Source organism: Hippocampus comes, unplaced genomic scaffold (genome assembly GCF_001891065.2).
Source record: "Hippocampus comes isolate QL1 unplaced genomic scaffold, H_comes_QL1_v1.1 scaffold17, whole genome shotgun sequence".
Lineage (NCBI taxonomy): Eukaryota > Metazoa > Chordata > Actinopteri > Syngnathiformes > Syngnathidae > Hippocampus > Hippocampus comes.
In genome coordinates this window covers 2248226-2261202 of record NW_017805002.1, presented here as the reverse complement: position 1 = coordinate 2261202, position 12977 = coordinate 2248226, and the positions used below count along the sequence as shown (strand labels likewise).

At 43.5% G+C, this 12977-nt stretch overlaps 1 protein-coding gene across 3 annotated transcripts in view; it reads left to right on the top strand.

Annotated features, from left to right (window-relative positions):
• The window catches only part of anks1ab (ankyrin repeat and sterile alpha motif domain containing 1Ab), a 45618-nt gene extending 38134 nt beyond the window's left edge, over positions 1 to 7484 (top strand). For 2 of the 3 annotated variants that reach the window (XM_019857201.1, XM_019857218.1), the window contains 7 exons: positions 447 to 584; positions 1149 to 1220; positions 1297 to 1380; positions 1458 to 1595; positions 2700 to 2876; positions 5141 to 5239; positions 6612 to 7484. In XM_019857201.1, coding sequence (XP_019712760.1) covers positions 447 to 584; positions 1149 to 1220; positions 1297 to 1380; positions 1458 to 1595; positions 2700 to 2876; positions 5141 to 5239; positions 6612 to 6731 — 828 coding nt within the window. In that variant the 3' untranslated portion in view covers positions 6732 to 7484. The remainder of the gene's footprint in view (positions 1 to 446; positions 585 to 1148; positions 1221 to 1296; positions 1381 to 1457; positions 1596 to 2699; positions 2877 to 5140; positions 5240 to 6611) is intronic. The other variant, XM_019857210.1, reaches the window with a different exon arrangement.
• Positions 7485 to 12977: the final 5493 nt, after the last annotated feature.

Here is a 12977-nt window from a genome sequence, read left to right as displayed (position 1 = left end):
TCAAATGTTAGCTTTCGCTAAAGGTCAAAACCCGCCGCACAAACTCAAACAGTCACCCGAGTGCAACCAAGGAAGAAATCTTACTCCACTTGTACTCTGATCACTGACATCAAACATTCATTATCTCGAGTGCTTGACTTTGGGTGAGAGAAACGTTGTACGCCATAGATTGGTCGTCAATCGCAGGGCACCCATCAAAAAAGAAACATTCACACTCACGTTCCCACCGAAGAAAAAAAATGGAGTCTTCAATGACCCTAACATGGACGTCTTCATAATCAGAGATGATGGAGTAGATTGTGGATGGAGTATCCAGAGACTCCAGAGGGCCAGACCCAAGATTCAACCACCAAAGTTTATGATGCCAACGTACCAACCACTTTCGCACTGTGCTGGGCATACATCAAACATGCATAGTTTCTTCATAAAAGTCTGTGTCATTGCAGGACCGACACAGCGAGCGACACAAAGAATCTCGCGCCAACCCGCGGCCGCCGAGCCACTCTGCTACCTATGCTACCGTGTCCGCTTGGCACCACCAGCCTGAGAAACTCATTTTGGACGCCTGTGGGTATGAGGCAACTGTAAGTCGCTTTGGCCAAAGACTTTTAACCATTGTGATCAAATATACAGCCTGTTTTAAATCTCTCCGTCTTCCCAAACACCCGATTCAAATGATCAGGATTGTTGACAGGCTTCTCCGAAGCTTGCTGATGAGCTGATCATTTGGGGATCGTAGTGGGAGTAAATGCTAAACAAACTTTTTATGAACACTACGGAGACAATATAAGGAACATTTATGATAACATTTTCAATGTAAGATTGGTACATTCATTTCCAATAGTAGGGTGGCAACTGGGGTAGCAAGACATTTGATAAAAGGTGGTAGCTGCCAACCCTTTCCACCCTGTAAAACCGCTGAAGAGTTTGTGTTCAGGGCCGCAAAATAAATCTATTTTCAACAGTGTACATGGGCTTGCGAGTTTTATTGGCCAGAGGGAGGCCCCTCCAAAATCCAATTCATATATCAGAATGATAATAATAAAGCAATAAATAAACAAGAGGACCCCGAAACTAGACATTGTCATGATTGCATATTTCATTACAGTTTTGTTGACACTGTCTAATCTGATGTATTCTTATGGCAGTACTTAGGTTCGATGATAATCAGGGATCTACGAGGGATCGAGTCCACACAAGATGCCTGCGCTAAAATTAGAGCAAGTATTCCTCAGATCTTATACAGTACATTTTTAAATAAGCATTATTTACATTAAGATACTCTTTGCTTTGCAGAAATCAAAGGATTCCAGAAAAGGTCCCGTTGTTATTCTCTCCATCACCTACAGGGGGGTGAAGTTTATTGACGCAGCCTCAAAGGTAACAACAAATAACAGTTCGGGGAGCCTCTCACTCTTTCGTTGTGTTTATTGAATCCTCTACGTCTCCTCTGTTAGACCATAGTAGCAGAGCACGAGATCCGGAACATCTCTTGTGCCGCCCAGGACCCGGACGACCTGTGCACGTTCGCCTACATCACCAAGGACCTGAAGAGCGGCCACCATTTCTGTCATGTCTTCAGCACGGCAGAGGTGGTAAGTCCTGGCAAACCTTGAACCTTTTCAAAACTCCGCCCCCAAAGACAGTTTCACTAAGCAACATGAAATTTGGCAGACAAGCTTATCATGAGTAGAACCCCCCCCCCCCAAAAAAGTCCCAATAAGCCATGCTCAAAATGTGATCGGTTCAAAAAGCATTTTTCCAGTCATTTTAGCAATTTCCAGGGGTACTTCAAAAACAAACCTGTCATAGGGAGTTGCTACCACATATCGACGCATTAGAGTTTTTGTCAAGGAGCATGCCGCTGAAGTTTGACGACTCACCATAAAACAAAAAACTCTAACAATGGAACTCCAAAATTCATTCCCTACATTCAGTTTCAACTGTTGTCGCAGCATTAGATTTGGTTGACATGTCTATCGATCATGAGTGGACCTACAAAAACCTCTCTAGAACTCACGCCTTAAAGGAATCAGCAAATCTGCCTGTTGGTTTTCAAGAGGCCATTTTAAAAGGTGGGTGCGAGGGCTCACTCATATCCGCTATCAGCTTGAATTAATGTTATTTCACATGGATGTGCCACTGTGAAGGACGCCCGTAGCTTTTTTCCTTCCTTTGATTGGCTTTTTTGAACGGCTTAATTAAATTGTCTTCCCTGATAAGTTTGACATTTCCATGTATGACAGAAACTCAGCTGTGGAGACATCTTGTTTCGTGGCAAATCTCAAATTAACTTCACCTCAGGCTTTTGCTATTAAGAGTTGGGTGTTTTATGATGAGTCATCAAACTTTGCTGCCATGCTTCACGCACAAGAGTGGCAGTGCACTGATAAAAACTAAATTGTTCACAATTTCTCATCATCGCTCTTGGTGATGCTCCACCAACACGCAATGCTTAAGTTTTTTCCTTTTTTTTATAATTTAGTGTCACACATCTGTCAAGTATACTGTACATGTTTGTAATTTGGTAGCAACAACAACAACAAACCCGAAACTGGCTGCTTCAAACCAAAATGGCAAACTTTGTGTCTTTTCATCCACGTGTTCATGAGACTTTTTGTGGGTCAAGTAGTCTCATTGCATTGCAAACATGGTTACCAAATTTCATGTTATAACTGCTACACAATCTCCTCACACAGACGCAGACGTACGAAATCATCCTAACTCTGGGCCAGGCCTTCGAAGTAGCCTACCAGATGACCGTGCAGTCCAGGCAGAGACACTTCATCCCCCACTCGTCCCTGGGCTCTGAAGTCGTCGAGACCAAGAGCAGCCGGCCCGTGTCTCAGGCGTGGAGCAGCATGAGGAGATCAGCAGTGAGTAGCTCCCCACCACCAAAGCGAGAGGCGCTATCGTAACTCAAAGCAGGAAGAAAGGAGGTCACAAGGGATTAGTGTTAACAAATTGACTTCAGTACCGCCCATTCATAAAGTGGGTCATAGGTTTTTATATTCCTCAATATCTCATAGTGTATTTACCTCACGGTTGGTATACGAAGGGCGGAGCTTGACGGAGTCATCCTCCTGCTTCACTGTTGAGTTTGTTCAAGTTGTTGCCCACGCTGTTGACACATCGCAATTTTCAGCCAAGTTTGCCTGCCAAGCGCTGCCCCTCCCCAGGCTCATTTTTATTGTTCTAAAGGGGACATATTATGGAAAATAGACTTTGTAATGGCTTGGATACAAACCTGCCCACCCATCAAATGTGAAATCACATGAACAAGCAAATCTTTTGTGAGCTGCCGAGTTCTGAAAATGAAACAAAACAATTGGAATTTTAACTATACAGAACGTGTCAAAGCCAAAAGACAAACAGGGTTGCACTGTTGTGCAATGTACACATTTTTTTTGTTATTAGTGCACATTCCTCACTTATTGTGGAGGGGCGTTAAATTTGTGTCTTACACATTCACAGACCAACTGACAAATGTAATTTGGCGGCTTAGTGATGAAGTGCTGCCTTCTTGGTGAAAACCCTTTCTATGTTTTGACTGTCTTCATGGTGGCTAGCATATGATTCATATTTTTAGATATGAGCACAAATACAGTACTTGCATAATAACATATTCAGCAGATGTGTTCTGGCAATGCATGCGCAACATACACGGATCGGCACACTAATTGACGAGTGTACATAATTCGGCTTGGTGATGAATTGCTGCCTCCAAGATTGGAAATCCTGTCCATGCTTTTACTATTTTTCATGGACTGTTTTTATCTCTTTCCTTCTACCCTGGGCTGTCTCTTTCCCAGTGAGTGGTCACTTGCCTTTTTGTAACTCACTAGCTTTGCCCAGCAGTAGAAAGAATGTTGGGCGCAAACTTAAAAACCGGCTGATTTTAGAGGGGTCTAGAAATAGGGTACCACAAATATAATTTCGACACATTGGAATGGTTTGAAAATCAAAAGTACTGAAGAAAATACTTCAACATGAGGGGCGGTGACAAGCAACAGACTCCATGATTGTGATCTAAAAGGGATGTTGCCGGACACAAATCAAGGAACGTCTGGTTGTGCTGAGTGTTGGTATTATGGGTGTCACAAATCAATCACCACAATAAAAATGACAAGGAGAAAACATAATTTCTTTCCTCAGTGAAGTGAAGAGAAATACCATTCATTTGTTCCAGACACCTCCCCCCCCCCAAAAAAAAAACCCAACAAAAATCTCTTTTTTAAATATCATTCCATAATATTACACTTTATAACCGACTTCATAAAACTGAGTAATGACACAATTAAATTGAATTAGATATATGTTAAAAGTTTTTATCACACTTTCTCCTCCAATGCACATTGTGCTTCTCTTCTGGTGTGTGTGCCTTCGCCACCTGGGAGCAGTATAAGACAGACATACGGATATAGTGTACTGAAGACTCAGTTCCTCTCTCAGCTGCTCAGCATGGCAGTAATATTAGTCTTTCTTTGCAGATGAAGAAAATATGCCTGTGACTATTGTTAAATTGTCTATGTGTGACCTGCTCCACCATTTATGTTCCACTATCTGTTGCTTAAACTTTAAGCAACAGATAGTGGAACATAAATTTTGTTACCCTTTAAGCCTTAAAGGGTAACAAAATGGCTACTTCGATGCTAATTGTTAGCACGTGTGCCTATGGCGTTTCCCGTTTTATGCAAACAGAAGTTATGTGAAATTAAATATCCAAAGGGGAATTCTTTTGTTTAGTTTGACAGTACCTTCGGCTGAGAATATATATTAAAATTATTTTTTTAAAAAAGCTTGTAGCCTAATTTCTGAAGGAAATTTATTCATTACTGTCTATCTTCTGAACTCCTGCCTGCTTATATCTCTCAAACACCTGCGACCATAAAGTGCTTGTGTGGTGCGTTCTAAGTTTGAGCAAAATATCCGCCGATATATATGTGTGTACCCTGCTTTAAACAATTTGGCGACTACTTTACCCTAAACTACAACTTTTCCAGAAACGCTTTCACAATGCTACTTGAACTTTCTGATCCCAAAGTCCTCACCAACAGTTCATGTGGTCACACTGCTCCTGTCTGTCTTTTTAACATGTCCTTGTCTTCTTGTCTTCTTGGTGCTGCCGCTGCCACCCCAGGGTGCCCCCGTGCTCGAATGCCGCTGCTGTCACTGTCACACGTGCACCACCCACCGTCCTACCTTCCTTCCGCTGCACTCCGTTAGCCCCGGAGTCCAGGTCCTTCTCTTTCCTTGCCTGTACTCACCCCCCCGCTGCCATGGCACACCCACTCAAGCACGCCTTCCCCCGCCACCACATTCATCTTCTACCTTTCCCACCACCGCAGATTCCATCTCCCTCTCGGACCTGCCATTGCCATCTTTCCTCATGGACGCCGTGAGCGCAAGTGTCGCAGTTTAGCTGAACGGAAGGGTTCCCGGTTGTGTTTGCTGGATGGTTTCTTTTAGTTGAAGCGGAAGGTGAATGAGTGTGTAACCTGTGGGATGTGTGGTCAGTCTGTTATTTTTGCCATAAATCCTTATGGGTCAGATTTATGGTCACAGTAGGATTCCAAAGGACCCAAAAGAGTTGAAAAAAATATTCCCCATGAAAAAAAAACTCCAGCTTCAGTGAAAGAAGGAACTAGCTATTTATCCATTTTCTACAGTTCTGTTGTTGTGGTGGTGGTTCTATGCATTTGCTCGCTCCTAGGTCACTGTTCTACCCAAAAGGTTGACTCTAAATGTACTTTTCAGTCAATCAGTGGCCACCCTATATTCATGAAAACAAATTATGAATTTGTGAGCTAAGTGGGTTTTTTTTCCAAATAACAGTTTTTATGAGGCTGAATCAAATGCTCTGGTGGGCCGTATATGGCCCACGGGCTGTATGTTGCCCACAGCGGCAAATACTCAATTTCTCTAAGGATGACCCATGTTCATCCATCCATTATCTATCGTCCATATCCAGATTAAGGTTACAGGCGAGTTCGAGCCGATCTCAGCCCAGATTGGTCGCCAGATAATTTCAGGGCCTATACTGACAAAATACAATTTAAACCTATGAACAATTTAGTGTATTCAATTAACTCAACATGTTTCGTGAATGTGGGCAGAAGCTGGCGTACGTGAAGAAAACCCATGCAAGCACGGGCTTAACATGCCGATTTCGCACGGGAAGTCCAACCATTTACACTGACACATATGGACAGTCAACCATATAGGCTTGTTTTGGGAATGTGGGAGGAAGCCAAACGACCCGAAGAAAAGAACATGTGAACGCCGCACAATCAGGCCCTCGCCCAGATTCAAACCCAGAACCTCAAAAATGTGAGGCAGATGTGCTAACCACTAAAACACTATCCTGTTTTGGGGCTGAACAATTGTTGTCTATGTCCTGCTTGAGTCGTGTTATTATTATTTCGGGTGTGTTAGCTCACGGCGGCGGCCCGCAGAGCTCGTCAATCATCCATGTGGTGCATTGAGCCCCTGGGCTGCGGGAGGAAGCCTCCTGCGTTGACGCCCGTCTCATGCAATCCCTGTCATCCCCTTCTCCCTACCTCCTCCCCTTCCCGATATCCTCTTCATCCTCCTCCTCCTCCACCCGGCAGATCGACCCCCTGGAGATGGACGCCGACATGCACTCCCTGGGCAGCACCTCCTGGCTCTTGGACCAGCGCGATGCCAACAGGCGGCCCGTCAGCACCAAGTACGAGACCACCATATTCTGAGGCCCCCCCACCCCTACCCACCCTCTCCTCCGAATCCCACTTCCACAACCCGTGCCCCCTCCCACCTTGCATCCGGTTCGCAATCCACGCACAGTTCGAGCCCCGTGCCTTCTCACTGTGATGGTGTAGCCACCCCTCAGGGCTGCCTCCTCCTGCACCTCCATCTTTTTCTTTTGCCCAGCAACCTCCGATAAGGATCCCCCCGACTGCGACTGGGGTTGCACCCCTGGACTGAGCTAATTTTTCCTTGCATTTTCAACCCCTTGATAGCTCCCAGAGGTTGCTTATTTGTATATTGTGTCCCAAAAAAAATGAGATTTTCCTCTTTCAATTATGGACTTTTTTTTTCTTTGTCCGTGTGTAGCCTCTCTTGTCTTACCAGGCATCAACCACTGTGAGACTTTGTGAGGAGGGTCAGGATGCCAAACCAATGAGCAGTTTTGTTTTTGTTGTTTTCTATGCATTTGTACAAAAAAAAAAAATAATCAACACGCTGGATGGGTCACTAACACACTTTGCTGCACTTTGAGGAGGCTGGCAGCCCGATGTCATGTCATGGCCCCCCCATCCCAGTGAACACCACCCAATGACTGCACGCTGCTTCTCCAACACACTTGACTGAGAGACTGAGGGGGACAAGGGGGGTTGTTGTGGGGGTCTCTGCTCTGGCCTTGTAACTGCCCTGTGCCTCTCAGCTTCACGGTAGCACGGAGAGACAAAACAAACTTAACAAAAACAACAAAAAAAAAACACTGTGTTAACACATGGCACTATCCCTTTGAATATCTCAGCTGGGGCGCCCGTTTTGTGATACTGTTTTGATAGGCCGAAGTCGGCTGTGACACCATTTGAGACAATTTTTGTAAATGGAATCCAAACATGCCCTGATTATATTTGATTATATTAAAAAAAAAAAAGAGGAGGGCCCAAGCACGCGTTTTCCCCCAACTTAGCATCTCATTATCGCGCTTAAATGTCTCGCACGCCAAGTGTGTGTCATGTCGCGTTTGAAAAGAAACCAAATATACTTTTTTGTGTTGTGGTGTTAACAAATGGATTTGCAATGCTGAGAGCACGATGCGCGCGCACACACACCGTGTTTCATTTAGTTTGTTTGAAAGATGTTGTGGTGTCAACACACGTTTTCTCACACCTGGCCACTGTCCGTGTGTGTATTTATGTGTGTGTTGACAGACTGTTAAACATGTGACCCGTGTGTGTTTGTGCGGCGCCGCAGTAACAGCAGCATTCTGGCCACTGTGTTCTGACCGTGAGCTTCGACTGGTGATGCATGATTGCAGTGTCGTGTGTTTTGGTACTTGTTTGTGTGTGTGTGTGTGTGTGTGTGTGTGTGTGTGTGTGTGTGTGTGTGTGTGTGTGTGTGTGTGTGTGTGTGTGTGTGTGTGTGTGTGTGTGTGTGTGTGGCGTCTCCCATCCACTGCCATCCGTCCATCCAGTTTGAACATCACCACGCAGTCAGCCGCCTCCATCCCGCCGTCCGTCCATCTTCATCCTGCCGTCATGACGTCACGCATCTTCTCCTGTCTCGTGTGTCACCATGGCAACGTGCTCGTATGGCTGCAAAGCAAGGACGATAGAGTCAAGACATTTATTTCGGTCTGAAGTTCAGAGCTGACACCCTCTTCGTATTCCATCTTAACCTGAACCCAAATACGGCTACCAGGGTACCAAAGTTGAGGATGTGTATTTATTGACATGTTGATTTTGCTAGATTGGGGGAATCTCACTCCCTTCACCTTCCACCAGTCTGAGTTTTAGTTCTGAACAAACACCTCTTTTTTTTATTCAATGGTTTCTAAGGCAGCCAGTATAGGCAGCAAACCAGTTGGGCTGCCTGGGGGCTAGCAAGTACAGTGGTGCCTTGAGATACTATTCCAGCCACTCCCCACCGCGAAACTTTTTTTCTTTTTTTTTTTGGGGGGGGGGGAGAAAATACACAAATGCTCATGTAGTAAGTATGCAGTAAATTTTTGTCACTCTCCTTCAATGCCCAACGTGCTGCTCATTCTGGTGTGTGCACCTTGACAACCTGGGGGCAGCAAAAGACAAACAAATACAGACATACTGTACTAGCAATTGGGCTTGTCTTCCGGCTACTCACTACTGCAGTAATAGTAGTTGGTCTTTGCAGATGATAAATAATATATGTCTGAGTATTGTTATCTGGTCTTTCTTTGCAGTAATGTTTTTTGTGCAATGAAAACCTGAGGGCACTTTGAATTTACAGGTGACAGTAGGGGGCAATGCAGGCTAAAATTTCTGACCATTGAGCTAGATGAAAACAGGTGGATTGATCTGCTTAATTCTTATTCCACAAACATAATATTAATCGGAATATTGTGTTTACATTAGTGGGGGCACGTAGAACATATTGCAAAGAATATTGTTGACGTGAGTTCTCCTTGAAAGGGTAACAACAGCGCCACATAGATGCTAATTGTTGGCCTGTGTGGCTATGAAGTTTCCCCCTTGTATGTTATCATTAAGGTAGCTTTAAGTACACAATGTGTAATTCTCTTTGTTTTGTGTTTGTTTTGACAGTCAGGTTCAGCCGAGAGTGGAAATGAACAACTTTAAGACTCCTATTTGAAGCACATTTACTGACATTTTATAATGACATATTATACCTGACAAACTGCCATCAAATGAAAAAAAAAAATCATCTGGTCGATCGCTCGTATTTTGAAAAGCTTAAGTTGAGTGACTGGTATCTCAAGGCACTATGGTATTAAAAGTCCATTACACCTCTGCAGTAGAACCACAAAAAGTTGAAAGAGTGACTAAAATTCAAGATACTTACACATTTATGCCCATTCGCATGTTATGGATTAACTTTTGTTTTTTTTTTTCATTTGCTGTTTTGATGTAACCACAGAAAATATGTTCGAAATGGTTCCTAATTCAATTTGGTTTCAAAACTGGTTTAGGCCGAACTATGGTTGGGTTTGACTTAATTGCAAATGTTTTGTTGTTTTTCAAAATGGTCTTTCACAAATCTTGTCCTCTGTTTCACTTTGTGTTTTGGGATTTACGTCAGACCTTTAAGACAGCAAACTAGTCGGGCCTGAATTGACTGTTCACATTGATGGTCGCTGTCCAGTACTGAAATTATGCCTCAAGAGTGGATCCTAGTAAGCCAGCCACAATTGTGGTGGGCAACAAGTGGTACCTTGATGTGAAACCTCAGCTCAGTGAGGATCTAAGGTATTAACTCACAATTATGCTTTTTTTTTGGCTTTTGGTTTTGTGACATCACAACTGAAAACTACAACAATAAACAAAGCAACATTTGAACAAAAAATACTCAAAATGGTTACTAATTTCAGTTGCTATATTTAGGGAGCAATAGCTGGGCCTGACTCAACTGAAGCAAATGCTTCTTCCTGGACTGCAAAACATTACACTTCAACTGTAATGGATTATTTTTATGTTCAAAATCAAACACTACAAATGATTTACTTTTTGAGATCTTGACGGACTTAAATACAACCAAGCAACCCAAAACTGAAACTATACCTCAAAAAGTGGAACCTCTAAGCCTCATCCTAACACTTGTATGATGTAGAATTGGACCAAAATTCTTTCATACACCTTGTGAAAAAAATCCTCAGTTCTAAACCAGTGTTTCCCAAGCTTTATTGAGCATATATTGTCCGTTTAAAATCACACTGTACAATCGCTACCACAAAAAGTATTCTGAAATAACGATGTCTCAATTTATTCCCAAACATACCTTGTGTGAAATCCGGAAAATAAATAAATAAATAAATAAGGCAAGATCTCGTCTGCACTATCAAATGTGATATAGGGATGCACCTTGAATGGGCGAAAGCATGCCTTACTAAATAAATCTTTTGTCTGGCTATACAACCCTACATGTTTGAGCTGTGAAAACCTGCTTGAAGCTTCTGTTGGGTGGACTATATCTCACTGGGTTGCCGCGGGGGCTTTCCACGCTGTGACGAGTGGCGCGAACCATCAGCTAGCTTCTCAGCTAACAGGCCTGAGGTTAGTAATAAAAATAAGCATGTACCCCCGCAGCCACAATTGGCACATTACCGCTGTTGTGAACAACAACTCTGAAGTTCTTGCATAGTAGGATAGGGGCAACTCATGCCGGACATCCAAGTGCGTCATTGTGCCCCGTTTTATACACCCCCCCCCCCTCACAAAAAACAAAAAACACGAACACTAAAAAGGCGAAAAAGTTTAAACACTAAATCTCCACAATCGCGTACTACGCAGCTCACAGTCTTTGTCTTCAGCAATTATCACCAAACATATTAAGAAACAAATCCGAATTTATTTTACGAGGTCTTAATGTAGAATTAGGTCATATTGACCAGTGGTTGGGAATCACTGGTCTTAATAACAGGCAGGTCACAGTTTTATGATCCCGATTACTTTCAAGGTCAATTTCTAAGTTAGAAACTGCTAGTCTGGCCTTACTCCAGCAGCAGATGCAACAGCAGCTCTATGAAGCAAGTTGTGCGGGCGTGACACAGGTGACACACCGTGCATGGTCTTTGGGAGTCTGTTAACATTTGGTGTTCTCCTTGTGTAGCTCGCCCCGGCCTTCAAGTTCCCGGACACCAAGCTGTGAGTTGGCGAGTGAGCGGGCGGGCCCGTGCGAGGTAAAGCGGGGAAGAGGTAGATGGAGCAAATCCGCTCTTGACATTTAAATCTTGCTGCGTACGCTCGCCGCACCCCGCTTCCTCCCGCTCTCGCTACCTATACACGCAGAGGAAAGGTAAACCTGTCCGACATGGCCGACTAAACAGGACTTTGAGCATAGCTCCCGTCTTGACAAAAAGGTCAGCTAGAAAGATCACTTTTACTTCCTGGCCTGTTTTGCGACCCCTTATGTAGGTACCGTGACAAGTTTGGAGCACTGTATAGACGAGCATGTCCAAAAAAATATATCTATCTATATGTATATAGATAAATAGATATATTCCAACGTTTAAAGTTTTGCCCATGTCTGTGGCCAGAGTTTGGATTTGTCAATGAAAATGTGACACAGTTTCCAACATTTCAGAAAGCAATATTCATGATGTTAATTATACAATGGCAGAAGCATCCCACAAGTGAAGTGTCCGCATTGCCCCCCCATTTATGTCCAAATGAATTGGACCCAAGGATCCTCTTGCTCTGGAGCGGTCTCAGATTAGTTTCCCAAAGGAGGAGGATTCAAGTTGAATACACTCACCCGGTCGCTGGTGAGCTCGAGCTTGTCCCAGCTGGCTTTTGGCGAGAAGCCAATCGCAGGTCAAATGCCACAGAATTGTGAGGCAGAATGCTCCCCCGTTGGCTGTGCCTACTTCCGCTGTTTCCAGCTGTGTTGCGTAGCACAAAACATCAAAACGTGTGTATGTTTCCCATCATGTGTTCAGGACATCCCTATTTTCTAGCAAAATAAAGAAATCAACTCTGCATGCACCCAGATTGAACACAAGATTGCTAAACCTCAATTTGGAGTGCAATTTCTTTTCTAATTTCTAGGGGGAACTATGCCTCAAAAATCATCCATCCATTTTGTCTGGCGTTTGGCTTCATCCAGGTTGTAGGGAAGTCTTGAGTCTTACACTCAGGAAGTAATTTTTTGCCTGTTTGAATTCATTCAGATGATAGATATTACGATTATAAATCTTTGGTGATATTACACATTGACCAGAGGTATGGAGAACATTCAAACAGAATTATGTAACTTAATCAGATAACTGTAAAGTATTACTTTATCTAGCTCAGGAGTGCCCCATTACTGGGGTTGTCTAGTGCCCCCAATGGACTTGCTACACCCCTGCTAAAAACACCTGTCTCCAAAGGGACTTTTATTCATTTTTAGTTTTGACATCTCGTGACAATAAGCAGGTCTGAAAATGAATTGATGGATGGATGGTTCACATCTCCTTTTTTGAATGCCAGCGAAAATGTCATTCATTTTAGATTACTTTGGATGGAATGGTCAACCATTTTCACATAGTTGATTGCACCTGACTTTGAAGGTCTCAGTGGATCATTATAAGTTCATTCTTTTCTGGCCAAGCCACCATTTGATCCACATGTAACAGAAAGTGATCGGATAATGTCTGAAAAACGCATACGGTACCCTAATAAACACAACGAGTCTTACCTGAACTTCTGAGCCACAGTCCGGTCCACAACAAGGAGACAACAGCGCCCCCTTTGGTAAGCAATTTTCTGCAACAATGTCCACACAGTACA